This window comes from Haplochromis burtoni, unplaced genomic scaffold (genome assembly GCF_018398535.1).
Source record: "Haplochromis burtoni strain Fernald_Lab_line unplaced genomic scaffold, NCSU_Asbu1 Contig_472, whole genome shotgun sequence".
NCBI classification, from domain to species: Eukaryota; Metazoa; Chordata; class Actinopteri; order Cichliformes; family Cichlidae; genus Haplochromis; species Haplochromis burtoni.
In genome coordinates, this window is record NW_024582833.1 from 21,803 (window position 1) to 41,295 (window position 19,493).

General features: G+C 44.0%; 2 protein-coding genes across 2 annotated transcripts in view; both read left to right on the plus strand.

Annotated features, from left to right (window-relative positions):
- The window catches only part of LOC102306588 (saxitoxin and tetrodotoxin-binding protein 2), a gene marked incomplete in the record, with an annotated part of 32,266 nt that extends 21,270 nt beyond the window's left edge, over positions 1 to 10,996 (plus strand). Inside the window, 1 exon segment of the mRNA XM_005946126.3 lies at positions 10,864 to 10,996. Coding sequence (XP_005946188.2) covers positions 10,864 to 10,904 — 41 coding nt within the window.
- An 89-nt stretch (positions 10,997 to 11,085) lies between these two features.
- On the plus strand, positions 11,086 to 19,487 carry LOC102305366 (pleckstrin homology domain-containing family O member 1). The gene is made up of 3 exons (XM_005946123.3): positions 11,086 to 11,973; positions 13,024 to 13,173; positions 19,226 to 19,487. Exons 1-3 carry the CDS (start codon positions 11,947 to 11,949, stop codon positions 19,442 to 19,444), a joined length of 396 nt encoding a protein of 131 aa, XP_005946185.1. The 5' UTR covers positions 11,086 to 11,946; the 3' UTR covers positions 19,445 to 19,487.
- The last annotated feature ends 6 nt before the right edge of the window (positions 19,488 to 19,493 follow it).

Consider the following 19,493-nt stretch of genomic DNA (forward strand, 5'->3'; position numbering starts at 1 on the left):
TCAGCTGTTTTCAGCAGATTGTACTACATGGCTTTCACGCTAGATTTTCGCAGGAAATGCAACTTATTCTAGTTTATTTATTTTTCTCCTTATGGTAACTGAGAGATGAGAGCCATTATATCTCCCTTTTCCCTAACCAAGAACAACAATAACATATAAAAACAGCTTTTTATACAACAGTATCAACTAAAGCTTGTACTTAACAGAGCCTACCTAATACAAAGAAAACAGCACACAGTTGTCATCAACAGCGTGAATAGCAACTGCAACATTCAGTGCTGTTAGCAAGGATTAGAACAATTACAATCTCATAGAGAAACATTAGAATAGAATAGAGATTGACAGACCACGTGACTTTCGCGCATTGCATGCCGTGAACTCGTGGCAAAACAATCCAAGTACCGCATCAAATGCAAGCATTTGCAGCACCGCAAAACGTTCATTCTTCGGTTCCAATAAATTCTTGCTTTTTCTTTGCCCCCCAAAAAGGTATGTACAAAACGAAGGAGAACAATGCCGGTCCGTACAAAGACAGACTTGATGAAAAGTCAAAGAAAAGATACGAGGAAAAAAATCAAACCAGTGAAAGGGTCAGACCCTTACGAGCACACAGAGGGACAAAATACGTTAGCGTGCTGCCCAACTTTCACCACGCTCATATTTATAATTCATAAATACACATTCGTTAACCGTTTATTAATAGGACCTTTAAGCTCAACTGTAATTAATTAGTAGTGGAAATAATTTCTGGTTCGCATTACAGAAATGTAGCAGTGACAATAATATTGTATGCTGTAATGCACTGGGCAATTAGTGATACAAAACAACTGTTTTACCCTGTGAATAAAAGTATATGTTTTGTCAATGTACCATGGTAATAACAATTCAATTCAATTTTATTTATATAGCGCCAAATCACAACAAAAGTCGCCTCAAGGCGCTTCATAGATACAGAGAAAAACCCAACAATCATATGACCCCCTATGAGCAAGCACTTTGGCGACAGTGGGAAGGAAAAACTCCCTTTTAACAGGAAGAAACCTCCGGCAGAACCAGGCTCAGGGAGGGGCGGCCATCTGCTGCGACCGGTTGGGGTGAGAGAAGGAAGACAGGATAAAAGACATGCTGTGGAAGAGAGACAGAGGTTAATAACAGATATGATTCAATGCAGAGAGGTCTATTAATACATAGTGAGTGAGAAAGGGAGAAGCGAAACGCAATATTGTGTCAGGACAATTTACTATTTATGCACAATAAACAAAGGAGCGACAATTTCTGTTCAGCGCCAGACTTGCTTGTAACCTATATCACCAATTATGTTAAGAAAAATGACGCATTAACTACAACAGCAGACTGACCTTTGTGGAAATGCTTGGAGCAGACTAACCTGTGAGCTGGAGTGTTCTGGGACGTTATATTTTGTCTTTGAATGGCTGCAATCCAGTCGCCTCTTTGTTACTTCGGAAACATGGCTCGAACAATTTCTCTTCAACGACGTAATCCGATAACAACCGATCTCTTTACCCGTCGGCTTCCCGTGGCTGTCATGCGACCGGCTATTGCAGTTAATAATACAACAGCTTCTTGCCATTTTTTGTGTTTCTTTTTATCGCTGTATAACTGATTTCAATTGAAAGCCTGCGTGCGCTAGTACCTCTTGCCACGAGTTCCCAGAATTCTTTGCGGTTTTACCCCTGAATGACGTCACATTTTCAATCTCTATAGAATAGAATAGAATAGAATTCAACTTTATTGTCATTGCACATGCACAGGTACAGGGCAACGAAATGCAGTTTGCATCCATCCAGAAGTGCTTTAGTGATATAGATATATTACAATATATATTAGCAATAATATAGATATGTGAGTATATTACAGAAATGGGTCTATTATGGTATGTTATAATGTACACGGTATGAAGTATGTTGTGAATATTCTATAACTATAAGTATGTACAGGCTGTAGTGAGTACAAGCTATGTACAGGCTATGAACAGGATATAAATATGAAAAACTATACAGAATATGAAATAAATAACTTTACAGAAATCTGAGATATACAGCTATACAGAAATGGGAACTATGCAAGTTGTAAACAGTTGTAGGATTAAAAATTATCGAATGTACAGAATGATTATTTACACAGAGCTATACAGTAGTGCAGTTAAGATAAGTGAGATATAATTCCTACAGAGGCTATATAAAGTGCTAGTGGTTGTGAGTGGTGGTTCAGTCCATGTTATTATTGTGTGTTTGAGGGTACAGTTGTCCATTGTGGGTGTGTGTATGTTCAGTCCATGTGTTAACGTGGGTCAGATGTCAGGAGGCAGAGTTCAGGAGTCTGACTGTCACGGTCCGTGGAGATAGACCGTGTGGGAATGTGTGTGTTGGACCCAGACGCGAACACAAGCGAAGATGCAGGAGTGGATTAAACAAAAGCGAGCCTTTTATTATGGCTGATAACAGAACAAACCAGAGCGAGGGCAGTATAAGGGTAATAGTTCAAACAGAAAACCTAAACTGGACATAAACTAAGAAAAAGCTATGGCTGGAGATACGGAACACAGGGGGTGGTAACACAGACGACGCGACGCAGACTACATGAAACACAGAGACTAAATACACATGAGGGATGATCAGGGGAAGTGGCCACACATGGGGACGCAGCTGACACACATGAACTTAACGACAGGACAGGAGGAGTGAAACTGAATACACTGACAGTGAATGCAGGCCTTCAAAGTAAAACAGGAAACATGAGACATGAACCGGGGAGACGTAGTACAGGGGGAGGTGACATAACTGACAGCATGAACTGGACAGTACAAGACACACAGACATAAACACACGAAGGGCAAGGGAGACGTAATGCAAGGGTGATATATACAGATGGCTGGACTAACTTAATGAACCGAAACAATCAATAAACATCAAAATAGACTAAACACAAAATACTGGGTCGCACGACCCAGGACCATGACAGTACCCCCCCCTCAAGGGCTGGCTCCCACAGCCCAAACCCAGGAACCAAAACACAAGCAAAACAGAAAACACCCCACCCAGGGCGGGAGGCGGGGGACCAGGACGGAGGGAACAAAACGAACCAAAAACAAGGAGCACGAGAACAAAACTGAGCCCACAAATACACAAAAGAGTCCAGAACAGGAAGGCGAATGTCCAAAGAGGCCCGAAGGCCAACCCGAGAGGCGACAACACAAAAGTCCAGTCCAACCGTTCCGGAGGCCGGCCACGGGAAAGGTGGCCACGGTGACAGAAGAGATCCGGAGCCGGCCGCGCGGAAGGCAGCGGCGGCGGTGAAGGAGACGACGGAGCAGTTCAGGAGGCCGGCCGTGCGGAAGGCAGCGGCGGCGAAGGCGACGACGGAGCAGTTCAGGAGGCCGGCCGCGCGGAAGGCAGCGGCGGCTCTCCAGTGTCAGGTGTACTGGCCGAGGCCCGGTGTGCACGGGACCAGTCGAGGCGGGGCCAGACGAAGACTCTGAGGCTGCGGCGGGGCCAGACGAAGACTCTGAGGCTGCGGCAGACGAAGACTCTGAGGCTGCGGCAGACGAAGACTCTGAGGCTGCAGCAGACGAAGCACAGGCTGGAGCTGCAGCAGACGAAGCACAGGCTGAGAGCTGCAGCAGACGAAGCACAGGCTGGAGCTGCAACAGACGAAGCACAGGCTGGAGCTGCAGCAGACGATGGCCGGATGGGCTTCTCGGGCCCCCCAGCTGACGCGGCGTGAGGCTGAACGGGCTCCTCGGGCCCCCCAGCTGACATGGCATGAGGCTGAACGGACCCAACGGACCCTCCAGCTGACGTGGCGTGAGGCTGAACGGGCCCCACGGACCCTCCAGCGGAGACAGGAGGCTGAACGGGCCCCTCGGACCCTCCAGCGGAGACAGGAGGCTGAACGGGCCCCTCGGACCCTCCAGCGGAGACAGGAGGCTGGACGGGCCCCTCGGACCCTCCAGCTGACGAGACATGAGGCTGGACGCGTTCACCTGACATCTTACAGTTAACAGTCCAGAAGCAAACAGGTGTCAGATGTCCTGAGGCAAAGACCAGCTCATTCACTTCAAGACTCATGTAGGCTGACATAACAGGCTCTAAAACAGAAAGTCCTGCTTCTATATTCCTCCCTTCAGTCTCGAGCAATGACAGAGCTTGACGGCCCAGATAAGCCGGGTCAGCCACAGGGAAAACAAGGACTACAACATTCCCCAGAAAAACACGACTTAAGCCTTCACGGATAAGCTCCTGGGCAAACATGAAATGTTCAGGAATGAATCTGGGCGATGAGAACTGACTAGCATGATGGCGGTAAGTGTTATAGTGACTAGGAACCATGCGTGAGGTGGACTGTAACTCAAGGGTGTTATGTAGTGTGTATGGTGAAATGGGTACGGCTAATGCTGTGCTAGCATTCCTAGCTGAGACGGGTGATGTTACACAGTTCATGTTACCCTGATTTGACTCCATGTCGTCATCTTTAAGTACCAACGTGAGTTCATGATCAGCGTTCTCAGTTTTAAGTTCATTGGGAATAGGAGCAGCATGCAAAACAGGATTACACATCATCTCACACTCAGTACTCTTATACTTTACGTCATGACCCTCCTTTAAATAATCCTTATGTGCTAAGGAAGCACAGGGGCCTACTTTAAGTAGCTCGTTGGTGAGCGGAGCGGGCTCGGGAAGGGAGGCATTAACCACAGGTAGATGGAACCCCAGGCACATTAAATGTGCCTCATCGTTGTCACTGATGAGGCCAATCACCGTGGTGTCATCTGCAAACTTAATGATGGTGTTGGAACCATCAGCAGGTCTGCAGTCGTGGGTGAAGAGGGAGTAGAGGAAAGGGCTCATCACACAGCCTTGTGGTACACCGGTGTTCATCGTGATTGTAGATGAACAGTGGTTATCCAGCCGGACATGTTGGGGGCGGTTGGTCAGGAAGTCCAGTAACCATTTGCAGATGAGGGAACTGATGCCCAGGTCTGTCAGTTTCCTGATGAGTTGTGAGGGGTGGATTGTATTGAATGCTGAACTGAAGTCTATAAACAGCATTCTGGCGTAGGTGTTGAACTAAGTGCAAGTCAAAAACACCCACTAGCTAACGAGTATTAGCTTAGCATGCTAACTAAAAATGCTACTCGTGAATAAAGTTAGTACCCATGCATCAAAATGCTGTAACTTTAGGATATGCTAGTACTGCTTACAATCAAAAACATGTTGACAATTACCACTATAAGAATGTTTTCATTAATACACATACAAAATTGACAACAGATCGCTCACAAGCACCTACCACCAGCTTGGGAGTATTTTCCTTTGCTGAGGCATGCGCTGTGCAGCAATTTGGAACCTTAACAGTTGCAGTTGCGGTATTTGTCCACCAGGTGGCTCCAACTATTCACAAAGCACATCAATTTTGAGGAACTTCATTAAGGTGTTTTCTAACTCTGTTACACTTATGTCACTGTTTCCTCCTCATGTCCTTACTGTGCATATCTGGACAATGATATTTCATGAGTAATAATTAAAAAAAATCTATACATATAAAACACACACACACACACACATACAGTGACATTTTAAATTATCTCCAGAATACTGTATATACTATGGCCACAACTTTGCATCATAGTGCTGATCCAGAATCCTTCCCTTATTATTTATTCCTAGTGCTATAATAATAATAAAGTAAGAATAAAACATAAAGTAATAAATATAAAATAATGTATTTATGATGATTCAGTTTGTTTGACTATCCTCTCTGTGCAGGCAGAAACTTTATTAAATGTTTAAACTGTAGAGATACAATAATGTTGCTGCTGTAAAATTAGCATTTTGTCCTATTTGAAATATAAATCTAATATAATCTGTTTCTCAATGTATTTTTAAAACACAATGAATTTTCCTAATATCATAATTATAATCATTCATAATTATGTGGATATGCATATTAGATAGTGTTCAGTCAAATATAAGTCCTCCACAAAGGCAGGAAAAGACCTGTAACTTACTTTAAAACTAAACATGTTCCCTAAAACGGTGACAGAGCTACAGACCCCTGACAGCCTTACCCAGCTAGCAGCTGTGACCAGCACTACTTGTGCAGTTAATAACAGGACAGGTAATGTTTGTCACGCTGTTGCACACACAGTACGCTCATTAGTTTCAAATTGTCAGTTGCCACAAGACAACTTACCAATGTGTCCATAATAAGCTAATACTGCTGTGTGCTATAGACTACAGTGTACGCAGTACAGTTACTTACTGGTTTTTGATGCATCAGTCTGCATCTCCCAGTTATTTTGTCTGTTTCTCGTACAGTTTCACACCTCTCAGGCAGAAAAAATGCGCGTACACTTTGCGAGCTCGTTTCTGGTTCGTAACCAGTGCGCTCTGCTGTCAAGGGCGATCATTGGGTAATGGTAGTCATGTGACTGATGCAAGCCAGATCCTTTAATCTAGCAAAACTATGATTAATAGCTAAATGTTATTATTGACCAATGTTCCCTCTAATTTTTCATGTGTCTGAGCAAACACACAAACTCCCTGAGTGTCCCTTGGACCGCTGTGAGCGACAGCAGACGTGTACACTGTGGTCACGCCAGCATCTAATCCATCCAAGTTACATGGTTTATTAAAATAATCAAATTACAGCATTTACATTTATGTTAGACTACTTTTAATTAACTGCTTTAGCCCACTTACAATGAAAATGTAAAAAATCTTGTTCATGATCTGTGTAGTATGTTAACACTATTGGAAGTAAAAATAACTTGAACTCCAATTTTAAAAACACAACTTTCTTTCTTTTTCTTTTTTTCATAAAGCTCTGACTTGTATTATGAGTCTGTGGTCTGGGAGAGAGTCTGTAACTCTCTGTCTGCAAAATATAGTATATAATGACCAATGTTGGGCAACAGAGTCCCAGAGAGCAGCCATTTGGCTTTTCTACCTTTAAAACCCGCCTTCCAGCCAAATGGCTGGTAGGTGTTTAGCTAGGCTTTAGCTTCAGCCAAGTGGAAGCTAAATTGTCTAGTCATAACTAGTGATAACTAGTGACTAGTGAGTCTAGTGATAACTCTGATAACAACGAGACAGCCTACCTGAAGGAGATTAGGAATCTGGAGAACTGGTGCCAGAGGAACAACCTCCTTCTAAACGTCAGTAAGACAAAGGAGCTGATAGTGGACTTCAGCACTAAGCAGGAGAGGAACTACCAGACCCCCGTCATCAACGAGTGCCCAGTGGAGAGAGTGGACAGCTTCAAATACCTCGGAGTTCACATCACGCAGGACCTGTCATGGTCCTGTCACATCAACACCGTGGTGAAAAAGGCCCGACAGCGTCTCTACCACCTCAGACGCTTGAGAGACTTCCAACTGCCCTCCAAGGTGCTCAGGAACTTTTACTCGTGCACCATAGAGAGCATCCTGGCGGGAAACATCTTAACCTGGTTCGGGAACAGCACCATGCAGGACAGACGAGCTCTACAGAGGGTTGTGCGGTCAGCTGAGCGCACCATCCGCTCCGAGCTCCCTGACCTGCACTCAATCTACAGCAGGCGGTGCTGGACCAAGGCCAGGAAGATGGTGAAGGACCTCAGCCATCCCAACAACAGACTGTTCTCTCTGCTGAGGTCAGGAAAGCGATTCCGCTCCCTGAAGACCAACACAGAGAGACTGAGGAGGAGCTTCTTCCCGCAGGCGATACGGTCTCTCAATCACACCACCACACAGTACTGACCCACACATGGTTCTTACACACACACTGGACTTTCTGGACTTTGTTTTTGCACAACACTGGTCACTATATTCTTCATTTCCGGTTAATACTTGTACAGCTGCTGTTATTGTGTATATATTTATTTATATTTAATTTCTTCATACATTCTTATATAGTTCTATATTGTGTATTTTGTTGTACAGTTATTTTATTTTCAACTTTAATTTATATATTTTATCTTATTCTTCCCAGTTAAATTTACCCTTCATTCTAATTTGTGTTGTACAGTTATTTCATTTTTAACCTTAATTTATATTTTATTCCTTCCTAGTTAAATTTACCCTTTTTAATTTTTCATATTTATTTCCTATCTTATTCATAGCCTTTCCTTTTTTGTTTTCTTTAGGTCACGAGCAGTTGTCCAAGCATTTCACTACATATCGTACTGTGTATGACTGTGTACGTGACAAATAAAATTGAATTTGAATTTGAATTTATTTGAATTTGAATTTGAATTTGATCATTCATATGTAAATTAGGTTGTTACCTGGGAATTCTGGAGGGGAGTGGGGGTGTGTGAATGAGGGGGGGGGGAGCTGCTAAAAGCTGTGAACTTCCTTTTGTGTTCGTCTTGATGCATTCTCAATCATCCAGGGAAATAAATCTCCAAAAGTCACCAACTTGGAGTGGTTAGTTTCCTGAGCCACAAGGAAACTTGTGTTTCAGTTTGCCATCTTAGGGAGAAATCAACACACATGGGTGTATTTCCTTTGTTGCTGAGATTTATTGATAAAAACAGTACAAAAAACCAACCATTTGTACACATATTTACAAATAATAATAAAAAGTGAGTGAGTACATTTCAACATTTTCTGTCACCCTTTACAACAAAACAAAGTGTGGCGTGGATGTGATGGACCAGATGGTTCGGGAGTACACTGTCCGCAGAGGAACACGGCGCTGGCCAGTTGCCGTGTTTTACAACATGATTGACATGGCAGCACTGAATGCACATGTGCTGTATCAAGCATGCACCGGGACGAAGGAAAGACTGGTGGACTTCCTGGTGGAGCTTGAAAGAGAGTTGGCTCACTCTCATGTAGCTGGGAAGAAGGCAAGAAAAGAACAGTTGCTTTGGACACAACCCTCCACACCTAGCCCTGGAAAAAGAGCCACGTGTCAGGTCAAACACAAATGCAAGAAGAATCATGCCACTGTGCAATGTGTTCACTGCTACAGATACACAATTGTGGTAAATGCAGACTACAGATACCATGGCAGTGCCAGGATTGTGAGTGATTGCTGAAAATGTTGAAATGTACTCACTCACTTTTTATTATTATTTGTAAATATGTGTACAAATGGTTGGTTTTTTGTACTGTTTTTATCAATAAATCTCAGCAACAAAGGAAATACACCCATGTGTGTTGATTTCTCCCTAAGATGGCAAACTGAAACACTCCAATTTGGTGACTTTTGGAGATTTATTTCCCTGGATGATTGAGAATGCATCAAGACGAACACAAAAGGAAGTTCACAGCTTTTAGCAGCTCCCCCACCCCCTCATTCACACACCCCCACTCCCCTCCAGAATTCCCAGATAACAACCTAATTTAAATATGAATGACTAGACAGTTTAGCTTCCACTTGGCTGAAGCTGAAGCCTAGCTAAAAGCCTACCAGCCATTTGGCTGGAAGGCGGGTTTTAAAGGTAGAAAGGTAGAAGGCTGGGCAGTGCTGGTGTTAATTATATAGTTACTTCTTCAAAAAAGTAACTCAGTTTTTTGCAGCTTTTTTTTAATGCAGCCAAGGTGTTTTTAAATAAACATTTCAAAATATTTACAGAACAATCTGTTCTGCATCAAATCTGATGCCACACAAATTATTTGTGCCACTCCAAAAAGAAATTTCTGTCCACTATGAGACGAAGGAGAACAACAGCCTGATACCTGCAGGCCTGACAACAGCAGATGTATCACTGCTGTAACACCTGTAACATTCAGCAGTCGCCTCATTGTTCTGACACACACAACAAAACTATTGACTACACTACACACTAACTACACACTAACTACACAGGATTTGCGCTAAACGTCGCAAATCTCTCACATCTCAAAACACCGCCGTCACTCCTAAAACTTCCCCCCGTGTCTTAACAGCTAGATGCCACGTTGCCATATAATTTTTTGATTGGTCAACATGGTACTTTTTTCGACCAATAGGAAAGGGTGGGGGGTTGGTTTTGTTTTTGCTCACAGGAGAGTGCTTTCGAGCGTTATAAAACGCCGTTTTTACCGTTTCTTCCTGCAGTAAATAAATAACGACAGTATTCAGGAAGAAAACCAAACACTGCAGATATTTTTATCATGACTCTGGTTTTCCGTGGCCGATCAACACAATTTAAAAACTGGTATAAAGTCCACACTTTGTCCGTCAGTTGTTCGTCTGTCCTGCTCACATCTCCAGTGGTTGTCCACGTTGTCATTAACGTGGCTTCACTCCACATCAGCCACGCTGCTTTGCTAGTTAAAACACCGGTGTCGGCACATAAGGACGCTGTCATCAATGACGTTGATTAGCTGCGTATATACGAATGTGAATCGCATCATTGGCTGGACTATGGGATAAGGTGGCATCGTTCTAAACACATACAGGAGCAGCCAGTGACTTACTGACTAACACTACAAAACAGAATTGTTGAAATTTTAATTTTAATTTCAATTCAGGTTAGATTATTTTTGTGCACAGCGCAGATTTTCTGTGCCAGCATTGCGCAATTGCGCACGTGTGTAGCTTAGAGGGAACATTGTTATTAAGGGGTACAGGCAGGACTCCACATACACACACACATGAAAAAAATAATAATAATTTTAAAAAAATTATAAAAATTTGCCTAAAAAAAAGGGCACTTGGGGCACCCATCGGGGAAGGGGCAGGTGCTCAAGCCCCTTCTGCCCCCACGTCTGCACATGCCTGGTGGGGACAGCTGTTGGTCCAGGCCTGCGTGGAAGAAGGTGGAGTAAAGCCAGTGGTGTCGTTAGGCCTATTTTAGGGGTGCTGAAGCCTCCCTAAAGCTGTGTGGCAGGTCAAATTGCTGACTCAAGTCTTGTCTGTGTTTCTGCAGATTTTTGTCTCGAAAAGAAGGAAGAAGAGAGAGACGCCTGAAGACGACGAGACGAGTTTTAGTTCAGAATCTTGAATTTGATCTGATGACTTTATTTCACTCTGAAGAGTAAAGACTGAACCGTAACCACAAACTTTCAGTTGTGTTTGATTTCAGAGGATACTGTTGAAGTAGTGTGTGTGTGTGTGTGTGTGTGTGTGTGTGTGTGTGTGTGTGTGTGTGTGTGTGTTGGGATATTTTTTGTCTTAAAATATTTAAGCCTGATCTTTTTAGGGCATAGTCAGAGTCAGGATTCAGATTTATCAGGTTAAAATTACAAGAAAGGAAAGGAGGAAAAAAGAAAAGGCAGAAAAGGAGATAGGAAATGAATGAAACGGATGAGTAAAAGGTGTGAAAAGAAAGTAGAGACCATGTAAAAGAGAAGGAAGGACAGAGAAATCATGAACACGAAGAAAGAAAAAGAAGACCCTCGCCTCAGTTTAGTTTTATCAATATGTGACCAAATTACAGTCAGAGTGCTTCATACTGTAAAGAAAAGAATGATACTGAGAAAGGCTTGAAGAAACAGAAGAAGAAAACGAGGGTTTGAGGAGGAAGAAGAGTGAGAGATGAAGCTCTGAAGTTGAAGTCCAGACTGATCAGGTCACGTTTTATTCTTTGTTCTTAATTATTTGTATTTGAAATAATTAATGATAATCATATTGTATATGATTAGGTTAAAGCATGTCTGACATTTTATTCTTCATCAAAGCGCTGCTGTAGCGCTCCTCTGTCGCCAGGTGGTGCCCTCGGGCTCCTTATACCTCGAGTAGGCTCCGGTGCGCGTCCGCGTGGGACAGCGGGTGCACAGAACGAGCGAGAAAGAGCATCTGACTCCAAACGCGCGCGCGCGCAAGGGAGGATGCAGTCTCGGTTCAGACAACAGACGCGGAGCTGAAAAAGACGAAGAAGAACCGGGAGAACCGAGCCAACCCGCCGACACCGGAACCACCGGGACCAGCAGCGGGCTGGGCAGCAGCCGCCGGGCCAGACCTCCTCCCTGTCGGTGTGACTGTGCTGCAAGCCCCGGAGAGGAGGAGGAAGATGAAGAAAAGCAACCAAAGCAGGCGGGTCAGTGAGAGAGAGAGAGCTCAGGATCGATCAGTGTGATCGCTGATCGTTGACTCCGATCGCTGGTGTTTTCTGTCCGTTTGTTTGCGTCACGTGACGCTGCTTTGTGCTTTATTGAAGCTTCATTTTTGTTGAACCTTTATTTAAACACATCTCTGACACAAACTGAGCTGAGACAGGTGATGTGAGGTGAGGGTGGTGCAGTGATGCCTCCACCCTGCTCGGAGCTGCAGCTTCGTTCAGGAAGTTTCTCCTTTTTTTGTTCACAAAGAAAATCTGCGGTTTCAACACCATCGATGACGTCACGATGCCGCCATAGCCATGGCTCTTTCTTTTATTTATTTAGTTATTTTTCTTCTCGTTATTTTGTTTCCATTTCATTTCTATTTATGAAGACAATCATTACATGTTTACATCTTTGCCTTGTTTTTATCGTAATTCCTACCTGTGTGCTTTTCTCTTATTTGCCAGTATTAGGAATCTGTCAGTATAATTTTATGTGATTGATCTTTGTTTCACACACGTGTTTGAGATTCTTCCCAGTTTAAACGTCTGATGAAAACTGTGTGTAGATCAGGTTAATTCTGCCTGTAATGACCTGTTTGGTATACATTTTTAGAAAGCTGCAGTGCTCCCCTTTTTTCTTTACCTCAGATTTCTTTTTTGTCTCTCGGCCGTTTCGCGTCACCTCTACATTGTTTACTGTTTTTGTTTCCCACCGAGGTCATTTCCTGTTTCTCTGACATAATTTTGTGTCTTCAAATATTACTTGTTTTATATGTCATGTTTATAGCTCTCCTGGGTAGTTTAATGCCTGGTTTAGTCTCTCTCAGGCCGTTTGCCTGTTTGTGTCTTTGAGCTCGATCCTCTCTGTTGTCTTTATTCTTTGTGGGTCAAATGTTTTCTGTCCTACTCTCATTTGCTTATTGCCTTGCCTCTGTGGGTCTTCCCATCTTTCTTAGATTCTTTTGTTCCTCTTGCATTGTATCTTCATCGGTCTCCGTTGGTCTTTGCGTTTCTCTGAATCCTCCTGTTATCGTTGTGTTGTAGGGTGTTCAGGACTCCGGTCCGCTGCCCGTCCAGCAGCTGGAGAAGGTGGGCTGGATCCGGAAGTTCTGCGGTCGAGGGATTTTCAGGGAGCTGTGGAGGAGTCGGTACATGGTGCTGAGAGGAGACCATCTCTACATCTCAGACAAGGAGGTGAGAACACCAATCAGAGAAACTGGACAGACCCCCTATGGGCTGCTGGTTCCAGTCTGCTGGACAGGCCAGGGAGGACTGTGGGTAGGCTGTGCCAGACGACAGGTTTACCGGGTGCAGCTAATCCGTAGCTCACATCTCTGATCTAGTTTGATATTTTCTCTGTGGTGTGTTGTTCGGATAAAAAGAGCTCAACAGTTAAACAGAGATTGTAGATGCATCATTTATCATTGTTACAGATGTTTGCAAGGAGAAACAGGCAGAAGCTGTGAGATGGTCCTAAAGCAGAGTGTTTCTTATTTAAAAGTCATTTTCAGAATTGTAAAACCTTATTGTGGATGTAAGAGCCAAATTATGTGGACAATTTGCATCCAACTCATTGTGTAACATTTTATTTGGTGGTATTTGATGGTTTGGGCCCCAGGAAGACTAGCAACCACTGTTGTGGAAGCTAATGGGGTTCCTTATAAATAAACAAATAAACAATGCAGTAAAAAGACAAAGAAATGTCATGTGAAACAGAGGAAATGGGGATTAATCCAAAGGAAGATGTAAACGTTTGTGGGTTAACGCGTTTGAGGCCGGACCTTGGATTTCCATCAAGTGAGAGGATCTCGGCAGTCCCGCTCTGTTTATTTTCAGCTCTGATGACGCTGAGTCATTTCTAAACAATGGCAAGTCACACAGAGTGATCATGTGACCTCTGATGTCATGTTCTGATTTCAGAAATATGTCCTGAGTGAAGAAGAGACAGACATGATGTTTGTGAACAAACAAGACCTCATCCCACAGAGTGGTTTCATGGCAGCGAGTGCTGCTTTTAATCCTGCCGGCTACACACAGCTGGCAAGGGTCATTTCCAGCTGGGAGAGGTTTCAGGGGCTTCCTGAGGGTATCATCATCTCTGATGTTTCGTCAGAACTCCCTCAAAAGCTGTTTAGGGTTCAAGCAGTAGAAGTGAGCCGCTTTCTCTGAGAGTAGCTCGGCTCTCCTGTAGAGATCAGGTGAAGAGCTCAGTCATTTAAGACTGACTCACTGTACCACTGCTGCTCCTCCACATAGAAAGGAGCCAGTGGAGGACACCTCCCAGGTCAGGTGTTATGGGGCAGATCACAGACACGCTGCAGATATTTCTGTATGGCCCTCAGCTGTCCTGGGAATGCCTCAAGGAGACTGGGAGAGGAAGGTCTGGAAGTCTCTGTCTAAAGTGCTGCCCCCAACAACCAAATAACAGGTAATAACAGGTATTTTCTCTGTGGTATATGTCCATATATTCCCTGAACGCAGTGTGGAGGCAGGTGTAAATGTGGCTGCAGCAGGTGTGTTTGGACTAGGAAGTGTTCACACTGGCCTTATGTAAGCGTCTATTACGCAAGAGCACAGCAAAGATCGTGGACGCTGAGTCAGACTTTGTTCTTGCCAAAACTCTGAGTTTAACTCTCAGGAAGAGGAGGAGGACGATGTCTGTCAGCTCGTGGACACATCAGGACACAGGAAATGCCTCGTAGCTGGCTTTGAGCTTCTCTATTTCACAGATAGAAACAAAAAGAAATATAGTAAAGGGAAAAGATGCCTGAGGTCATCAGGATCACACACAAACCTGCCACTCAAAATCCATTCACTCAGTAAAACCAGAGCTCCACCTTCTTATGTACAGTAACCTTGCAGCAGTCATATTATTGGTCACGTAATGTCATCAAAACGCTCCAAAAGGCTCCAACAACACAAACACGATCCAGGGTCCAGTTCAGGTGAAGGCTAGCAGACAGCTAACAGCTACAGCCTTCTGTGTCACCATCCACCTGTCAGTCACAGAGGCCATGCCCCCAATAATGCAAACTTTGATGCACGTGAGCCACAGAAGAATGCAAAGAATGCAACACGGTGAGTTATAAACAGGTGTTATGAAGGAATGAGGAAACGTCAAAGGTGCACTCACGTTTCTTAAAAGTACAAAAAATCAGCTGATTTATGGATTTGTGATGTTTTCATCAGGCTGTCGCCTTTATCGCCATCAAAGTCTCTCAGAAAACATTTTTTTATATTTTTGCTTGTATTATTAACTGCATCCATCAAACAAGTCAGTTTTTAAAGAACACAGCTATACCAAGACTACAATTAACATTTAATTTCACAGTATTATATGAATCCGAAAAGAAGTCAGAGATAACATTCGCTCCCTTTCTTAGTAAAAATTCTGGAAAAGATAGTGGCTGCACAGGTTTATAGACATCTCAGTGGAAATAACTTGTACGAACAGTTTCAGTCTGGCTTCTGTTCATGTCACAGTACAGAAACAGCCCTAGTAAAAATCACCAATGATCTTCTGCTTGCAGCTGACTCTGGACTCATTCTCCTTGACCTTACAGCAGCTTTTGACACTATCTCCCACTGCATCTTTCTTCACAGATTAGTATCTATTGGCATCAATCGTACAGTACTCTCCTGGTTTACCTCGTATCTCTCTGGCCGCTCACAGTTTATTCAATTACTCACTCAAAGATCAGGATCTGGCACAGCCATGTTTTTGTCCGTAGAAACCCTCATTATATTTGAAATATGTAGTGGTAAGGCAGAGGTTGAACAGTGTGCAAATCTGATCAGGAGTGAAGTTGGTCCTGTCTTCCAAGGAGCTGTGATATGTAAGGCGGTCAATGATTTTGTCCTTTTCAAGGTTTTGAAGGCAAGCTATAACTTTCTTTTTGTAGCTGCTTGTGGGTCTTGCTTTAAGGCTTCATTGGTATTGTTGTCACTGAGGAGAGTAGTGATCTTTGTGTGGTAATCTGTAGTGTTTAGGATCACAGTGCATCTTCCCTTATCAGCTGGTAATATAGTGATGTTGTGGTCTTTGCTCAGGGAAGCGACGGCCTTCTTTTCTTGTATTGTGAGGTTAGACGGAGGGACTTTGGCACTGGAGAGGGTGGCTGAGACTTTCATCCTGATTTGCCTGCTTCTGATGGCAACCTCAACACTGAAGTTTACCGGAAGCCCACACACACAGACCAGTACCTCCTCTTTGACTCCCATCACCCTCTGGAGCACAAACTTGGAGTAATTAGGACCCTACACCACCGGGCAGAACATGTTCCCTCTAAGCCTGAAGGGAAAAAGAAGGAACACACACATGTAAAGGAAGCACTCAAAACATGCAGTTATCCTAAATGGGCGTTCTTAAAGTCAGCAAAGAGGCACAGAAAAGAAGACCAGACACCAGCTAGGGAGGATAAGAAGGACAGACGCAACAACATTGTCATCCCCTATGTAGCCGGTGTATCAGAGACACTCAGAGTTTTCTCCAAGCATGACATCCCGGTGTATTTCAGACCCAGCAACACGCTCAGACAAAAACTGGTTCACCCGAAAGACAAAACGCCAAAACACAGACTTAACAATGTGGTGTATGCTGTACAGTGCAGCGAGGAATGCCCAGACCTCTACATCGGAGAGACCAAACAGCCACTTCACAAGCGCATGGCACAAACCAGAAGAGCCACCTCCACAGGACAAGACTCAGCTGTTCATCTGCATCTAAAGGTCAAAGGTCACTCTTTCGAGGATGTTCACATGTTGGACAGAGAGGACAGATGGTTTGAAAGAGGAGTGAAAGAAGCCATTTATGTCCACTGTGAACGACCATCTTTGAACAGGCGGGGTTTACGACACCAACTCTCTGCCATCTATAATCCAGTTTTGAGTTCCCTCCCCAGACGCCTTAACGCCCACTCACATCCTGGGCTATCTGATCTCAGGAAATCACATGATAAGGTGGGGCCAGGTTTCACAATGAGCTCACCCGACACCCTGGCTGATTGTGACCCACACCCGTTTTCACACCTCGGCTCATGTGATTAGGTAGAGGATCATCAGGGGTCCTTTTGTCCCTCTGTGGGGGGAAACTCCCACTAGGTTTATATCTGGGACTCTCCACCATTTGACCTTAGAACTGAAGAAGCTTCTCGGATGAGAGGTGAAACGTCTTCAAGCAACTTAAAGAAGTCCAGACGCTTTTCTTTGCAAGCTCCTTAGACTATGATGACCTGGATGACTGAGAACCTTCACAGACATTTTTTTAACTGTATGTCTAAATTTTATTTTGCCATATTTATTATATTTTATTGCTGCTATTATTCTTGGGTTATTGTAAGGTGACCTTGAGGGTCTGAAAGGCGCCTATAAATAAAATGTATTATTATTATTATTATTAACGTCAATTTTACTTTAACACAAGCATGAAAAGATTATGTCTATTGATCAAATCTCAAAACCTTTTTTAATGCAAGTTTTATATGGATTGTTTTGAATTCAGTGATAAGATAAGAAGAACTTTGTTTATCCCGTTGGAAATTCTTTTGTCGGAGCCATGCTCAGTGCAGCAAGAGAAAGAGGAACAGAGGAATAAAGATATACAATAAGAATTGTAGGATACATTAGGATAGTGCAAATATAATATCAAAATAACTCAAAGTAACAATATGAATATATCAGGTAAAATAAAATAACAACTATCAGTGCAGGTGATAAAAAACATGGCGTAGTATTGTGTAATGAATAAAAAGAGAGTAGCAGTGTGTGATGGGGGATGAAACAAACATTCAGTAACATACAGATAAGTACGAGATTTATTCTGCTGTGAGCAGCAGAGTAATGACTCACGTTAACCCAGAGAGAGAGTGTGTGAGTTTGTGACTTGTTCCATCATTACTCGTCATATTTCATCTTGTTCCTGTTCTTCAGCAGTACGCTAACCCAGAACTTTTTAACGTACATGCCTGAGGGAGGACTCGCTGTGTGTGTGTTTCTGCTCTGTGACAACCATTTTTACTGTTTAACTGTCATTGTTGGGAGCGTTTTGGTTTGTGAGGACATTTCTGTTTTTGGACACACATTATTTTGTTTACACTGATTCTTGTGGACCGTTCAGAAACGGTGTTGGAATTAATCTTTCAATCTATGCTTTTAGTCTGATAGTGATTTCAGGATGAGTTCCTGCCCCAAGTGGTGGAGTTTAAGTATGACGGGGTCTTGTTCACGAGTGACGGGAGAAGGGAGCGGGAGATCAACAGACGGATTGGTGCAGGGGCTGCAGTGATGCGGACGCTGTACTGGTCTGTTGTGGTGAAGAGAGAGCTGAGTGTAAGACCAAAGCTCTCGATTTACTGGTCGATCTACGTCCCTGTCCTCACCTATGGCCACGAGCTGTGGGTAGTGACCAAAAGAACAAGATCGCGGATACAAGCGGTGGAAATGAGCTTCCTCCAAAGGGTGGCTGGTCTCTCCCTTAGAGATAGGGTGAGAAGTTCGGCCATTCGGGAGAGGCTCAGAGTAGAGCCGCTGCTCCTCCACATCGAAAAGAGCCAGCTGAGGTAGTTCGGGCATCTGACCAGGATGCCTCCTGGGCGAGGTTTTCCGGGCATGTCCCACCAGGAGGCCCCGGGGCAGACCCAGGACACGCTGGAGAGATTATCTCTCGGCTGGCAGGGGAACGCCTTGGTGTTCCCCTGGATAAGCTGGAGGAGGTAAAACAGTCAGATGGCCCTTTAATCTCAGGTGTGTTCACAGATCTCAGACAGCAGCTGCTCAGTGTGTTCAGCCAGTTGTTAACAAGCAGTGTGACACACACACACACACACTCCTTTGTCACTGCATCTGTGCTAGCGTGTATGCAGAGCGTTATTAGAGACAAACACAGAATTCATTCATCTCTAATCTCAGATTATTTTAACTTGCATGCTTCCTCTAAACCAGGGGTGTCCAACTCCAGGCCTCGAGGGCTGGTGTCCTGCAGGTTTTACATGTGTCCTTGATCCAACACAGCTGATTTAAATGGCTAAATGACCTCCTCAATATGTCTTGAAGTTCTCCAGAGGCCTGGCAATGAACTTATCATGTGGTTCAGGTGTGCTGACCCAGGGGGCACGGCCCTCGAGGCCTGGAGTTGGACACCCCTGCTGTAAGCTGTCCTGTACACTTATGTTCTTCCATCATGAACCTGCAGAACTGATCGCTGTTATTTGTAAACCATGCTGATGCAGGTGTGTTTTTGTGTTTGCAGGTGAAAGATGAGCGTAAGGCTCAGGAAGTGTTCGACCTGGCTGATTACGAGCGCTCCGAAGAGCTGAGGAAGGCCAAGAGCCGCAGCAAGAAGAACCACAGCCGCTTCACGGTGCTGCGCTGCAAGCAGCCGGGAAACACCGTGAGTGTCATGGTCCTGGGCCATGTGGGCCCAGTAGTCTTAGTTTTCATGTATGTTTGTATTTTGTTCTTTATTTAGGCCATGCTTCCTGGGTTGATCTGTTACGTTGTTCCTTATGTGTTTTCCC

Coding starts and splice junctions, on each gene's coding strand:
- LOC102305366 (XM_005946123.3), top strand. CDS start 11,947: ATGAAGAAAAGCAACCAAAGCAGGCGG. Junction 11,974..13,023: donor AAAGCAACCAAAGCAGGCGG/GTCAGTGAGAGA, acceptor GTTGTGTTGTAG/GGTGTTCAGGACTCCGGTCC. Junction 13,174..19,225: donor TCTACATCTCAGACAAGGAG/GTGAGAACACCA, acceptor TTGTGTTTGCAG/GTGAAAGATGAGCGTAAGGC.